The following is a 15808-nucleotide window of genomic DNA, read 5'->3' as shown; positions in this document are numbered from 1 at the left end:
ACCAATATTTACAGTCGGGACAAGTGAAGGCGGATCTGCAGTTTTATGTTTTAAGATAACTTAGTCAGAGGTGGACATTTTCAAATTCAATGCTTACTTTAGGTGCGTTAAAGGACACATATTGTGCTTTTACAGTCTTTCTTTCCTTAAGTTGGCTTTTTGTGTATATAGAATGTTGGCAAAGTAAAAAAGCCCAAAGTCTGTGGTAAAAGGAGCAACTCGCAAAAAACTGTTAGCTCCTGAAACCCGTCAGTACTCAGTAATAGATTTGAATAATTCACGAGGCTGGCATTTCTCACCTGTGCTCGAAGTGGTTGACCAATCACCAATCAACAGAGTGGGACAGCTGACCAATTAGAGCAGACTGGGCTCTATGGGAGGGGAGCCTTAAAGAGACAGGAGCTAATACCAAGTGTTTCAGACAGAGGCTGAAAAGAGGAGCTTTAGCAAGGATCTTTCTATCTCTGAAAATTAGAGCATTAAACCCATTTTTTAAATAATAATCCCGATTGAAGTTCTAAACTTGAATCTCTCTTACCTTTCTTTAACCCTTTAACATGTGACTCATCTGTTATTCTTCAGATTTCTGTGAATTTGACAAGATAGAGATCTTATCATTTAAGATATATGATGTAAAAGTAACTGAGAGCTTATGTGTGTTTTTGTCCACAGGGAGGGATCCATGGGAAGATCTCACTTACAGCCTACGTGGTGGCAGCTCTCTTGGAGACAGGAATCACTACAGAGGTGAGCAGTCACACAAAACAGCACTTCACTGCTGCCTGATCCTCTCACTCCACAGTCACTCCTCAGAGTGGAACTTTTCCATGGAACAAACAGTGTTAAATCTGGTACTTAAACCCACTGGAAAAGGTCAATTTATGATTTCAGTGGTTAAAAAGGAGAAAGTCTTTAAAACTCTAGGAGCAGCACATAGTGCGCGACCTGTTCCACTTAAACCTCTCACTCCTGTAGCTCGTCCTACCAGCCCCAGTCGTGTGTGGACGTATCGCTGCATTCCTGATAGTTGTGAAGATGGATGTGCTGGCAGTCAGCCTACTCATATTTGTTCTGCCCCAGTGCTGCTAATCTCATATCTAATCACATTCAGGCTGATGTGTAAGGACAACTGAGTCTCATAAAAGGCACATAGGCTGCTTTAGTCTCTATATCCATCCTGCTTTTTGCACTTTTATCTCTTTTTAGCTTCATTTTTCTTAATCTATATAATTTAACAACTTCACCGTATGTGCTACATCCAAAGATATTGGTAGAGGAAGAATTACAATAAAATTCTGCTGAGATTTTCTTCAGCTTTTATTGGAGACTCATGCAGCATAAAAGCTGCTCAACATCTTTGCTCTGCGTTTGTCCACATAGTTGACTCTTTACTTAGCATTTCCTGTCCCTGGCTCCTCTCCATCCATCTGTCTCGCTGTGTTTCCTCTGCTATCTATCGCAAAAGACTTCTACAGAGAGTCTGTGTCCTTTTACAACTGATAAAAACTGAAGAGGTGTCCTTCACTTCAAAGCAGAGCCCCCCCCCCCAGCCCTTCCAATTTCACTTAATTAAAAGATGACTGCTGCAATTACAGTGAGGGGCTGTGGAGGCCTATCATCTCGTGGATGAGAGGGAAGGTCACATCGGCATGAGATGAAAGTGAACCCTCGACTTTTTAATGGCCGAAATGAATGTTTATTCAACAACTGCATGGGAGTAGAGGAGAGGGTTGTGAGTTTGGACAGGGCAGCTTCTAAACATGATGATAACTATAGCGTGTGTGTGTGTGTGTGTGTGTGTGAGTGAGAGGGAACTTGTACTTATGTCTTTGTGAGGACCATTTTGAGTATAGATCTTATGCAGTGAGGATATTTTGGCCGGTCCTCACTTTCTCAAAGGGCTGTTGAATGTTAGGACGTGGTTAGGGTGAGGCATTCAGTTGTAATGGTTTTGGTTAGAGAAGGAATGTGTTATGCCAATAAGTATCCTCCCTTAGATAGGGTCAGGGCGTGTGTGTGTGTGTGTGTGTGTGTGTGTGTGTGTGTGTGTGTGTGTGTGTGTGTGTGTGTGTGTGTGTGTGTGTGTGTGTGTGTGTGTGTGTGTGTGTGTGTGTGTGTGTGTGTGTGTGTGTGTGTGTGTGTGTGTGTGTGTGTGTGTGTGTGATTGGTCATAGATTTTGCCATAGAGTTGATGTGTATAGCAAATAATTTAGAACTTGCTCAAATAATCGTGTGAGCCTTCTGTAGTATACAAGTTTTAATTCAAGAGAGGAAAACAAATGTGTCCATGCATGTAAATATATCACTAATATGACCATGAAATAAATGTGAGTTTACCGTTCATGTTTGTTTTGGATTTCCGTCTCCGACACGTCCTAAAAGCTGTTGATCATTGCTGCTCCCGCATGTTCATCTGTGTTTGTTTTGCATGCGGTTCATCTGATCCAGGAAGAGAAGGTGGCTGTGGCCAAGGCCAAGGATTTCCTGGAGAGCAACACCTACTCCGCCGACGACCCTTACACCACGGCCCTGTCCGCATACGCCCTGGCTCTGCTGCGCAGCCCGTACGCCCCGCTGGCCCTGCGCCGCCTCAACCACATGGCCATCACTCAAGGTACCTGCCACACGCATCACTGTGAGTCATTCATTCAGAGCTAAGTACTGGAGAAGAGATGTTTGAACAGGTAACAAGCAAAGACCCGATGGTGAATGAAAGTTACAACAGGATGAATGCACCATTTAAAGAAAATGACAGTGACCAGCTCTGTGCAGTCAGTGTGTGAAACAGTTGTGCTGTCGTCCTCAGTCGTTCCATCCCCTCCTCCCCTTTCCTTTCTTTTTCTTATCTCACTCTAGGTTTCCTTTGGCTGTTTCCTTCTCTTCCTCTCCACTGCAACTTTCTGCAGATTTTTGTAGAGTTGAGCGTAATACAAAAAAGTGTTTATCGCAATCCTTTTAGTTGCCAAGTGCAATGAAGGCACAGGGTTTGGTTGCATAGTCACTGAAAGATTTAGCAGTTTAGGATAATGATACAATGAGTCATAGGTTGCAGGGTGTTGGACCCTCACTTGTTTGTGTCTGCAGATGGACTCACCCACTGGAGCCTGACCGGCAGCACGATGACAGACGAGGACACTTTCATGGGCTTCAGCGACGGCCTCTCTCAGTCAGGTACACTCATCATCCATCGACATCACCTCCCTATTGGAAATACCTGATTAAAAGGCACAGTCCAAATAAGAATCTTCATCATCATTTCTTGTTTTTTTCCCAGTGGTGTCAGCAGAGGTGGAGATGACAGCCTACGGTCTTCTGACCTACACCCTTTTGGGGGACGTGGCCTCTGCCTTGCCTGTGGTCAAATGGCTCTCCCAGCAAAGGAATGCCTTGGGCGGCTTCTCATCCACACAGGTTGCTATGGGTCCTATCTTTTTTCAAGAGCGTGGTCTTATCCCTGTGCTCGCACTCAGAAAGCCCCTGCGTGTGCTTAGATTTGACCGGCTTGTGCTCTACCTGTGTGCTTGCTCTCAGATCATTGGTTGCTTGGACACATTCCCTGCACTCCAGCTTATGTTTTTTCTCAAGCTGCTTCTGTGCATGCGTGAAGCTCGGATTTGTCATCTGTTCTTGGATTTTTTTTACTCCTGAGCTTAAATTGTTTTGTGCAAAGTATTCTGTCAAAACTGTTGACAACGTTTCTCATTGCCCCTCTCTGTGCCAGGACACGTGTGTGGCTCTGCATTCCCTGTCAGAATACGCCATCCTGTCCTACGTGGGAGGGGTCAACCTCACAATCTCGCTGGCCTCCACCAACCTCGACTTCCAGGAAACCTTTGAACTCAACAGGGACAACAAGAAACTCCTCCAGAGTGCCAAGGTAATCACATCCGTGGAAACAGTGAACAGAGTAAATCCTTGGTGATGTTTGTGTAATGGCAGGGCGGCTCCTTGTTGTTTTTGTATTGAGATGAGTTGTTCACTTCAGGTTGTTTGTGTAGGTCGACAGTAATTTATCAACATTGTCAAGTCTAATGATGAATTCTTACTTGAGAGAAACCCCTGCATTTAAATGCAAGTTTAAGAAAGTTTTCCCTCCTGATTAACAGTGATTGATGAGTAGCTGTGTTTCAGAGCCACAGTCTGGAATCCCACTTAATCTCTATGTTTCCGTGTCCGGCTCTTTAGTAGCCAGAACCTTTCCCACTCTGCCAAACCAAACCAGGCTGGATTTCCCAAAAGCACCTGGCTGATCTGTTGATTTAATAGCTGTGCTTTACTGGCCCGTGTGCTCACACATTACGATCTTACAACAGCGTGACCACAAACTACCTTTGGCCACAGCATCGTGGTGCTAGGTCAGTCAAGGGGCTCCATGAGCTGGAGCAGTTCAGGTGAGAGCGCAGTACGTCCTCTCTGCCAGGCATGTTGCTCCGCTGTGGTGTCAGCTATAATTGGGGGCAATTAAGCCCCGCTGGTTAGTAGCCAGGGACCCACTAGTGGCAGGGCAGCAGCCTCCAGCATTCATTCACTTGATAAATGACTCACTCACCTCTCCTTGCCCCCTATGACTCGCTTTGTTTCTTCTTTTTCCAGATCCCCAGTATCCCCACAGGCCTTTTCGTGAGCGCTAAAGGAGAAGGCTGTTGTCTCATGCAGGTATTGTACCGCTGCGACTTTTGTATTCTTGAATGTTGCCCAAAAAGTGGGACCGTAATACTATGCTTCCTTCACTGGCTCACAGCCAGAGTCTCCCAGCAGGGGAGGGTCAGTTACCGTCACCCAATGAGTCCCAATTTTCCCTCCCACCCCCCATAAATTGGAGTAATCTGGTAGAGTTTAGCCAGTTGTTCTGGAATGTGTTGATCACTCCTGTTGATTCCTGTGGCCCCCGGACGGGATGTTGTTTACGTCTACCTTGTGCTACTTCTACCAGAGGCAAACAAAAACCCTTTTCATAAACACCAGGAGTCAGTTTTCCTTGCTGCTGGATGATATTCTGTTCTCTCCTATTATAACCAATATTTAAACCTTTATCCACTTTAAAACCAAACAGGGCATAAATGAAAAGTTGTATGTTTACATTCCTGTTTTTAGAAACCTACACGTGAGATAGAACTTGGTTTGACCGAGGCAGAGGCAGACAGCCCCGTGGATGTTGCGTTCACACTGTGCAGTGCCTGAAACGTCTTCCAACTCGTCCACAAACACACAGTTCCTTTCTTCACATCTCTCTCCCCTCCCCTCACACACACACACACCTCTCTGCGTCAACACTCCTCCTTGACAGCCCCTCAGGCCAGCAGCACCTGGGCTCTAATGAAATACAAGAGCGGGGGCCAATCAAAGAGCCCAGCCTGTGTATGTGTTTGTAGACACACTGTAAGTGATGAGTCTACGTCCCGTGCCTCAGGATTATTATTTAGTAGCTTTGCACAGGTCTCAAATCACGGCGGATGATTTATTCAGAATATGAAACAGTTCTGGCAATAATAATCTCCTGTGGAATTAAAAAGAGCGTCAAAGCAGTGACTTGTCCTCAGGCTGAAATAGTCGTCTGCTGAATGCATGTCTTGTGTCCAGTGAATATGATTTGTGGTTTATGCTTCAAAGTGCTGCCTAAGTCTTTTTTTTTTCTTGCTTTACTCGACTTTTCAAGGCCGGAGGTCCTAAATATTTGAACTCTAAGTAGTTTGTTGCCAATGTTTGATGCCAAAACGTGTCTTTAATATTGCTGTCAGCAGCACACACACACACACACACACACACACACACACACACACACACACACACACACACACACACACACACATACACACACACACACACAATTTTTTTTTAACATAGACATCGTGACAAACCATCAGCTTGGTGTATAGTCTGTATATAAAAGTGCACATAGGCTCCGGGTCTGGAAAGTGAAGCCAATGCGGAAGGGCTTGAAACCTGTTTTTTCTTGAGTGACCAGCAGAGGGCGACTCCACAGTTTTCAAAAATATCCAGTTTCTATAGAAGTTTATGAGAAAAATTATCCTATATCGTAATTGATTTATAACAAGAGTAAACATTTTCCTGAATAGAGTTTATGGTCGTCTTCATTGCAACAAGTTCATTTAGTAAATTATGGTCCCATTTAAAGTGAAATAGATGTTTATGTAGGGATTGGATATTGTGTGATTGACAGTTAGACTCTGACTCAGCTCCTCAAAGTATGATTACTTCCTGTTTCAGAAAAGCAAGATGGCGCCAGCCAATATGCCAAACTTGAGCCTTCAAAAGGCAGTTCACAAACCAATGGGCGATGTCAAGTGGATTGGCTCTGTGTCTCTGGTCAAATCCTCATAGTAAAGCTACATCAAATTGTAAGGTGAATACTTGGAGCAACAATCCAAGACTTAGGCCTCTATCTTAGTTTATTGGGGAAAATAAGCATGTGCAAGTCAAGTGTCTTTGCATGAAAATCAAAGACATAGAGATAACTCATTAAAAGTAAAAAACGTCAACATGTTGGTGGTGACAAAGAAAATCTGAGAATAGGCAATACGTAAGTGCCTCTGTACAAACCTTCATGCAAGTGTGCCAGTGTCTGGCTGTGGCATCGCTAGAGCCATACCACGAGCAAGAGTCGAATAGTTCTCAAATCCATTGCTCTCTCTCTCTGTAGATTGATGTGAGTTACAACGTACCTGACCCAGTATCCAAACCAGCCTTCCAGCTCAAAGTGGACCTGAAAGAACCTTCTCAGGAGCGACACCAGCAGCACCCCTCCTCCTCTTCGCGCCATCCTTCCTCGCGCTCCCGGAGCCGTGCGGACAATCGCTCCGAGCTCAACCGGAAGCGGCGGGCCCCCATCGATGATGACGACCCGGCAGCCCACCAGGACAAAATGGACTTTCAAATCTCCCTTGAAGTTTGTGCTCGGTAAGACACACAATCTGTGAACAAATAAGGAGTGGGTCTGCACAGCTCGGAGTCTCACACTGTTACTTTCCTCCCGACTCTCTGCTTAGGTGGCTCCATTCGGGCTCATCCAACATGGCCGTCATAGAAGTTCCCATGATTTCCGGTTTCCGAGCAGATGTCGAAAGTCTAGAAAGGGTAGGTGATCACATGAACACACCAGAAAATACTTTGTCAAAGGATTAGAGACTGTTCTTCATGGAATTGATCTGATAATCGGTTCAGACAGAGAAAGAGCGAGCTGAGTCATGAGAGGCTAAATGAATGATGTGGCGGTGGGTACAAACAAATGGACGTAGGGACACTGAGAAGCGTACAGAGGTGCATTCAAACTTTAGCAGGTCAGAGGACGTCAGCTGAGCAGGCCGTCCCTTCACATGTGGCTCAGAGCACATTAGCAAGACTGTGGCTACATCTGTCCCAGACCACCTCCGAATGTGTCTGAGTGATCTGAACTCAGGACGCATTCAGGAGTCGTTCGAGAGCTGACCACTTGTGATCGGATCACTTGGGACGGATGTTAATACCGGAACTGAACAGGGTCTCAGAAACATAGTAGGACGTAAACAGGATGCCTCCTTACACAAACACACACATAGTTTGTATTTGGTTATTCCTGTAAACCTGACATTCCTTTCAATGCTGTTTTAAAGTTGTTGTTCAGACCAGCTCCTGAAGACTTCCTTCAACTAGGGGAGAGTTCCTCTGAAGTGTGCTTTCTACACGGTCAATGTGAAGCTGTGTCACGTGTCTCCGTGTGTGTCCATGTGTTCGTCACGGTCATGAGAGCGGTCAGGAAGATGAAGGTCCTTTTTATGGTGGTTTTTCCAGGTATGATGAGAGGAGAGGACCAGCCAGCTCAGGCCCTGTGGAGTTACAATGTCTCTGGGTCAGAGGTCATTGGGCTTCCCTAGGCCTACAACTCCAAACACACTCACCTCACTGGGGCCTCATGAGGCACAGACTCAGAGGACACTTGTGTAGTTTGCAAAGGAGAGAAGAAATGGATGGCTTTAATGTAGTTAACATGGAACTGAATGAAAGGAGTAACACGGGATATGGAGGGTGAATTTAAATATGACGACACTGATGGATGATAATAGAAAGTGAGGGTACATTTTAGGTCTAGATCCAGGTCAGCTCCCCAGCCCCCCATCACAATCCTATCCCTCATTACTGGACAGTTATGACAGCTGCAGGCGTTCACCTCTACAAGAGCCACCTCTCTGGCTACCTGGGGAGATGTTAAACACGCACATTCGCGTACAAAAACCTGCACACACACACACACACACACACACACACACACTGCTGTGAGTGTGTCAGTTGAGGCTGACCTGAGCTGCAGTGGCTAACAAGCTCAGTTTACACCCCTGCTGGCCTCCCTCGGAGTTTTACTGCTGCCTGCCCGGCTGCCACTTACATTCCTCAATTTATGGTGGCAAGCTTGGCCGCTACAGTCATGTCTAGTTGCCTTCACGGATGCTGCAGTCATGAATGATTAGCCCGATTGACTGACTGGGAACTCCCACGGCTTCTTATCACCCAATATAATGAGCTTTATTTAACGGCCTAGAGCACGTTGCGGACATAATGTCTGAGCTATGGGAGCTCATTGGCAATTTTTTGTGGATAGATTGTTGATCTTGTGTTGGTGTGTGTGTGTGTGTTTGTATGTGTGTGTGTCTCGGTGGCGCCAGCTCAGGCTGAGCACCTCATAAACCCCTGCTGTCTAAAGGCTGCCACCTTTGACAGAATGAAAAATCTCCCTGTAGGGGGAATTAACTCTGCCGGCTCTCTGTGCACACACTCAGCATTTCCTCATTACTCAATGATACGCTCCTATTTATTAGAAATAGCCATGCACGTTTAACCCAACTGTACACTTGGGCACCATGTTCACCAAATACCAGAAACTCACTGAGAATGAAACTCTGATCGGGCTCTCACTGAGGAAAGTTATGATCCCTTGTTGATTTTGACTCATAGAAACCAAGTCCATGATTTGTGCTCTGGTCCATTTTCCACCCTCGTCCCTCATGACATGGTAGATTGCATATGGTTTGAATTCAGGTTATGACTCATGGAGCGAAATCAAATGTAGAACATATGGACTTTGACAGTTTGGTGAGGCCACTGCACGACATAGTGTTATGAACTATACGGGCAGACTAAGGCACATCCACCAGTTAAAGGATCTCTGACAGCTGAGATCCAGAATTGTGTGAAACGAGATGCTCTCCAGTGTGTTCACGTGGTTTGTGAGACCATAAGCTTGAGTTAACCAGTCAACACTTCATATTTAATCCTGTGTGAACAGTAGACCCTGATTAGCATGAGCTGGAGCTGTCCAGTCCACTGTGGTGCTGATTAGTGTTCACGTCCATGTCCGTGGCCTCTACAAACATTAAGGTAGCAGTTTATTAGGTACAACCAGTTGAAACGAATGCAGTATAGTACAACAGCCCTGCAGTAAGTCGTACCTTTATGAACGTTCAGATGTTTTAAGAAAGGTGTTGCTTCGATGTTTTGATCATTTCCGAGGCGGCGGTTTTTGTTGCTGCTGTTTGCAAAAGCTCCTATTATTTTGTCTACCTCATTTATATAAAGGAGGGTTGGCTCAGCTGGTTTCTAACACCCAGTTTTCAAAAAGTATCATTAAAGACTTGTGTGAGGGATCTCATGAATATTCCTAAAATACTTCCGGCCAAACAGATTCAGCAAGGAACTCGATAGCACACACATACTCATATTTATTTAAAATCCTCAAGTGAACAGCAGATTTGCTTCGGTTTTCTTTTTGTGTGTTTTCCTACACACTTTACTTGTGTCTCCCTCTACAGCTGCTGATGGATAAGAGAGTGGGTCTGAAGAGATATGAGCTGAGTGGGAGGAAAGTGTTGTTCTACTTCGACGAGGTGAGTGGAATCCTCAAAGTACAAATAAATAGACAAAAGTGAAAGTACCACTTTAACCCTTCTACTTGAGTAAAAGTGCTATTAAATGAACTTAAAGTATTATAAGTAAAAGTGCTTGCAGACTGTACCCTGTTCCCCTTATGTAAATGTGTAATGCATCATAATGCTGAGTCTCTTCCAAATACATTTCACATGTTCAGCCTCCAGTGATGCTGCTGCAGGAGGCGGGGTCTAGTGATATCTGCTCATGCTGATTGGATCGGTTGAAAAATGTCCTTCTCTTACTTTAAAAACTCCCCAAAGAAATTTACATTTTAGAATGAAAAAGTAGTGTCACAGAAAGTAGATATATGTAGTGGAGTAAAAGTGAAAAGTACGTGAAAATAAAATTTTACTTAAGCAAAGTACAGATAGATGAAAAATAGGGTTACAAAGTAATCCCAGCACTGATCAGGGGTGTGCACATAATGCGGGACTGATAATGAATAAGTAGAAGAGCACACCAATGATTTCACAATAATAGGAGACTATTTTAAGTGTGTGTGAAACTATATCAACGTCCATATTTGTCTCTATTTGCATGTGTTTCTGTATGTTTTGTGAGTTTATTTTCCTTTTTGCCACCTGACCTTAGATCCCCAGCCAGTGTGTGACGTGTGTGGCCTTCCAAGCTGTCAGGGAATACATCGTGGGCAAGACAGCGCCTGTTCCGGTCAAGATCTATGACTACTACGAACCAGGTGTGCCTCTGATGAATATTTTAAGTGCCGCCCTTTAAAGAGTTACAGAGCAGGAAAAACGTCTCACTGGTCATGATTTACGAAGTGACTTATTTTTTATGGAAATTGGATTTTCTTTCTCTACGTCTATGACCTAGTCATGGTGAGCCGAGCTTCATCTTTGTTTTGTGTGTGTGGGTGTGTGAATGTGCTGGTGTGGGTCTCTGCTTGTTGTGCAGCCTTCGAGGCCACGCGGTTCTACAACGTCAGCGAGAGCAGCCCGCTGGCTCGGGAGCTTTGTGACGGCCCGACCTGCAATGAAGTGGAGAGCTCAACCAATCACTGGATAGGTGAGAGTAATTCTACGCCCCTTTGTGATACACAGGCACTGTGTTCCCTTCAGTCACTTCTATGTATTATTTCATGCAGGTTTTGTGCAGGCAAACCAGTGCAACAATGTGTACGGCTGCCTGGAGGAGGAGCACTTTGAGCGCTGCACCTGCTACAGGGACTGCGGTTACGACGGCGAGCCGGTGTGTGGGTCGGACGGGCAGCTCTACCAGAACCAGTGTCAGATGGAGGTGTTTGCCTGTCGAAACGGGACACGTATCAAGCAGGTCCCACTGTCCCAGTGTCCTCACAGTAAGAGCTCGCTTATCGCACAACACCTGGAGTTCAGTCTTTCCATCATTCACTCATCATGCTGCTCTTTTTAACAAAGCCTCGGTTCTAGATATCTGAATGTCTCCCGTGTTACATTACATTACATTACATTACATTACATTACATTACATTACATTACATTACATTACATTACATTTCATTTAGCTGACGCTTTTATCCAAAGCGACTTACAATAAGTACCCTCGGGGTTGAATGCACAACCCCGAGGGTACAAACCAAGAACAACAATCTTTTTATTTTTTTTTATTCAAGGTATAGTCGGAAGAGGTATGTTTTTAGTTTGTGGCGGAAGATGTGTAAACTTTCTGATGTCCGGATGTCGATGGGGAGCTCATTCGACCATTTAGGAGCCAGGACAGTAAACAGTCGTGCTAACACAGCTCGACTTAGATGGAAATAAATCTCTCAATCCATTATCAGTCATGAACTCCGGAAAATGGCCCCACAGTTTGGTCCTGACGTGTTTTTGTTTACAGCACATCGACACCGGCAATGGCCCGGATCACCAAAAGCTTTCAAATCTTGTTGTGTTTCTGAGTTGACATCTTCTTCTGCATCTTCTACTTGTATGGCTCCTATTTTTCACCCTGAAATAGTTTTTTATTTTGTCTGTCGCCTGTTTGTAGCGTCATCAACACGCCCACTAGAATTCTGTGAATCCTCAGAGGAATGAGCTCACTCTGACATTATCCTGACAAGGAGAAACTCTGGAGATTGTCTGGGGCAACGGATTCACACATTTGCGTTTGCACATGCAGCCCCTCCGGATAGTTTCAGGAGAATATGGAGTTCAGTGCATGTCAGGAAGCAGCTTATCTAACATGAAGGACATCAGCTGAATAAGTGAAGGGAGATGAAAGTCAGCTAACGTGGCTTGACTTATGAAACAGCCACAATCTCAACACTAATATTGTTTGTCAGGGCTCGGAAATAAGTCAAAATCGGTAACTATGGCAGTTTTCCTCAATAGCAATACACAAGGGTTCATTTTATATCGGATGTATTTCTTATGCACTTGCACAGTGAGAAGTTTGGACACATAGTTGATCCACTTCAGATTTGTAAAGTGTTTGTCATTTTCTGCTCATAAAGAGAAAAGTTTAAAAGGAGCAACAATCAGTCTGTCTACCGAAAGAAATAATAATGGGACACATATCATGATAATTATCAAATATATTTTGGTTTATGATATAACTTTTGGCCTCGTCATCCAGCTTTAGGTTTTATTATCTCTTCCTGTGGTTATTTGTCGGTTAATTTTGCTGTAACTCACTGACACCATTTCCAACAACATTTCTTTTCTTTTTAATAATCAAGTGTTTGTCTTATTCCTTGCGTATTTTTTTTTGAAATTCTCTTTTTATTTAGAAAGGCACATTTCCATCACCTACATTAAATACAGCTTTAGTCTGTCAAGGATATAAGAAAGGATGGATGTAGTAAGTTTGGGTGATTTTGTTCATACTGCCTTTCTGGGGTTTTGTTTTATGGACCTAAATTACTCCATGTAGGAACAATAACAGAGGTAAAGAGAACACAACCGGGGAGCGCACATCACATCAAAAAAAGGAGGATCACACAAAACACAAGTATACTCAAATAAAATCAGATCTAACTGGTTTTACATACTCAGTCCATTTGGTCCAGGTCTTATAAAAAATGTCTTTCTCGACCTTGAGGGAAAAAGAGATCTTTTCCATAACATAAATCTCATACACAATTTCAATCCATTCATCAATGGTAGGAGGGTCCACTTTTAACCATTTCCTCGTGACACATTTCTTACCAGCTGCCAACAGTATAGCGAGCAGTTTTTTGTCTTTTATGTTCCATGTTTCAAACAATATATTTCCAAAAAACAAAGTTTCACATTTTAATGGGATGTTCACATTAAATGCATTCCTTGCGTATTTTATTGGATTTGCTTTGCCATCAGCATCTCCGTGGAACCGTCCATCGCGCGCCACGCCTGCATCTGGTACACGTCCGTGTGTGTGTTCGCCCCTCCGCTCCTCTGTGTGTGGAAACAGCTGTTCAGGTGTTGAGCTGATTACTGGAAGAGGTTTCTCCCCGTCGCACCCCCTCCGCCCTCTCTTGCTCCCCGCTGTATTACAGGGCTCCGTCCAAATGACAGAGTGCTTTTGTCCAGCCCTTTGAAATCCTTGTCACATTCCTTTCCGACGCACAGCCCAACAACAAAGGAGCCTTCATGTTGTGGGGCGGATTGGGGGAAAAGACATAGACAAAACTTTGGTGGTTAAAGAGCCGCGTTTGTGCCAAGTGGTTTGTGTTGCGTCGATCATCAAAGGAACCGTGGTTTTGTTTTTGTGTTCCCTGACCTTGTTTGTTTGTGTACAGTTGCGTGGGGGGGGGACATTCAATGCCACCATTCCCCCCCCCCCTTTATGAATAGGAAAAAGAGATAATTTGTTTCCACACATGGCCCCCTCGGCCGCAGCTTGGCCCCTGCTATTTTTGGAAAGGGTTTTTTAATGCAGGCTCCTGTTGAGACAGAGTGTACATCAGAGGTGCTGCTCAGTGGGGTGGATAATGCTTCTGGGCAGTATTTAGATTATGCAACACTGAAACTCTGTTTAATTCATAACTACTTTTTTTTCCTCGTATGTGCTGTGGCCACCACATAAACGTGAATGATCAAACGTGTGTGTGTGTTTGTCTTTCCAGTGGAGACCAAGGTGGAGGACAAGCAACCAACAGCAAACCAGGAAACTGAGCAGCCCTCAGTGCCTGTACACACAGGTAACTTCATCTGCCAATATACTAAACATAGCTTGAGATGAACCCCTACCTCCTACATACAGCACACTCCTCTATATCACCCCTGTCTTGCTCTCTAACCTTCCCTCCATCTGCCGGCTGAGGTCCAGCAGCAGAGATAGCGTTTATTTCTTCACCTGACAGTTCTTGTCGATATGCACACGTTGTCTGCAGCATGTTACATCTGCAGCTTTTAATCTATCTGCTTCTGCATCCACGATGGCTCAGTCTGAGAGTCTGTGTCAGCTAAATGTAAATTTAGAGTCAATATTTTAGACACATTGTCTTGTGCAAATAAATGCAATTAGATTGTGTCAATAAATAAATGTCAAGGGCACATTATATTTTAAATACAAGGTATTTGTGTGTTTATGTGTGGGTTTTTTTTATCATGCAAAGAATGGGAGGTCAAAAGGGTAGGAGGGAAAAAATAGTGAGATGAAAAGATGTGTGAGGTGTAAAAAAAGACAAAATACAGACAGATCCAAAGGTGATGAGAGGAGAGAAATCGAGATGGAGATGGTTTGTGTGGCAGCACATTCCCCTGCTGCCACATCATGTCTACAATCGGTGTGATAAATAGGTGGATAGGTTTCACGCTGCAGGCTCGATTGTTGCTGTGCCATGAGCTTAGATCTGCAGTCACTTCCAGGGAGGAGGCCAGAGAATTCCTGATAGGATGTTTGGCTGCGTGCGGAGGGAGGATGTAGCTGTGTTACATTTGGCCATGAAAACATAAAGAGGCGCTGCAGCCATTTACAAGCTGCAAGAGTGTGCATGCTGCACATACATGCTGCACACGGATGTGCATGGATTGCATGTGGTGTTGTGTGAGATATCAATGATATATCTCACTTCAGTGTGTGCATGTGCCTGTGTATGTATGTGTGTGTGTGTGTGTGTGTGTGTGTGTGTGTGTGTGTGTGTGTGTGAGTGATGTGGCGCAGCCTGCACGGACTTGTTTCCCAGCCTGCAGCTCCCAGTAGCTCACAAAGCTGCTCTCAGGGAAAGGTCTCCATAGTAGAAAAACCCTTTACACTCACCACAGGAATTCTGTTATGTACTCACATGCACAGACACACACACACACAAATATACCTAAACACACACACCACATTCCTTATGTTTATATATACGATAATATGACGACTTGTGCACGAACACGTATGCACGCGGAGGCAAATACGCACACAGCCTGACATGCTCACCTCCTGCATGATAACCACAGGGGAGATTAGGTTGAATAAGCACTGTAAAAACACTGTCATTGTAAACCATTAGAAAGTTGACGACATGCCCGCTAAGTGCACCGAGAGTGTAATAGGTGAAGGTGGGTTGTGCCAAGGAACTGACAGTTTCCACTGGAACACTGGAGGAAGCTGTGGAATTAGCTTCCCTGTGCCGACTTGTCGTACGAGTGAGCTTGTACCAGAGGAAACAGTAAACTGGATACACAGACTCACTGGCTTCGGGTTGAGCTTCCTGTCGTGTGCTTGTGTTTTCTACTCACGTAAAGTTTACACTTTGTGAATTAAACGTTTACATTATCTTTTTGGGGTTTGCGTGGTGGAACTCACCATAAAGTCGAATGGTCATCACAGTGTTTAAATAAGCTGAATGTGGTTGTAGAAGAGTCATAATAAGTGCAAATCTAATAGAAGCATTTAATGAAACCATGCCCTCATCCAAATATAGTGACTTTAAAGTAGAACACGATGGTGTTGCAAAATATTTTAAAGTAGAAGTAGAAGG

At 44.4% G+C, this 15808-nt stretch overlaps 1 protein-coding gene across 1 annotated transcript in view; it reads left to right on the top strand.

The window, feature by feature from the left end:
* cpamd8 (C3 and PZP like alpha-2-macroglobulin domain containing 8) overlaps positions 1-15808 on the top strand; it is a 45390-nt gene that overhangs the window by 27285 nt on the left and 2297 nt on the right. Inside the window, exons 30-42 of the mRNA XM_061078151.1 lie at positions 673-747; positions 2449-2614; positions 3085-3171; positions 3275-3411; positions 3722-3877; positions 4594-4656; positions 6662-6918; positions 7008-7095; positions 9801-9875; positions 10510-10615; positions 10834-10944; positions 11024-11236; positions 13964-14038. Coding sequence (XP_060934134.1) covers positions 673-747; positions 2449-2614; positions 3085-3171; positions 3275-3411; positions 3722-3877; positions 4594-4656; positions 6662-6918; positions 7008-7095; positions 9801-9875; positions 10510-10615; positions 10834-10944; positions 11024-11236; positions 13964-14038 — 1609 coding nt within the window. The remainder of the gene's footprint in view (positions 1-672; positions 748-2448; positions 2615-3084; positions 3172-3274; positions 3412-3721; positions 3878-4593; positions 4657-6661; positions 6919-7007; positions 7096-9800; positions 9876-10509; positions 10616-10833; positions 10945-11023; positions 11237-13963; positions 14039-15808) is intronic.

The sequence above is a fragment of the Limanda limanda genome, chromosome 9 (genome assembly GCF_963576545.1).
Source record: "Limanda limanda chromosome 9, fLimLim1.1, whole genome shotgun sequence".
NCBI lineage: Eukaryota > Metazoa > Chordata > Actinopteri > Pleuronectiformes > Pleuronectidae > Limanda > Limanda limanda.
The sequence above is the reverse complement of the archived record's forward strand: the minus strand, read 5'-3'. Positions and strand labels throughout refer to the sequence as shown.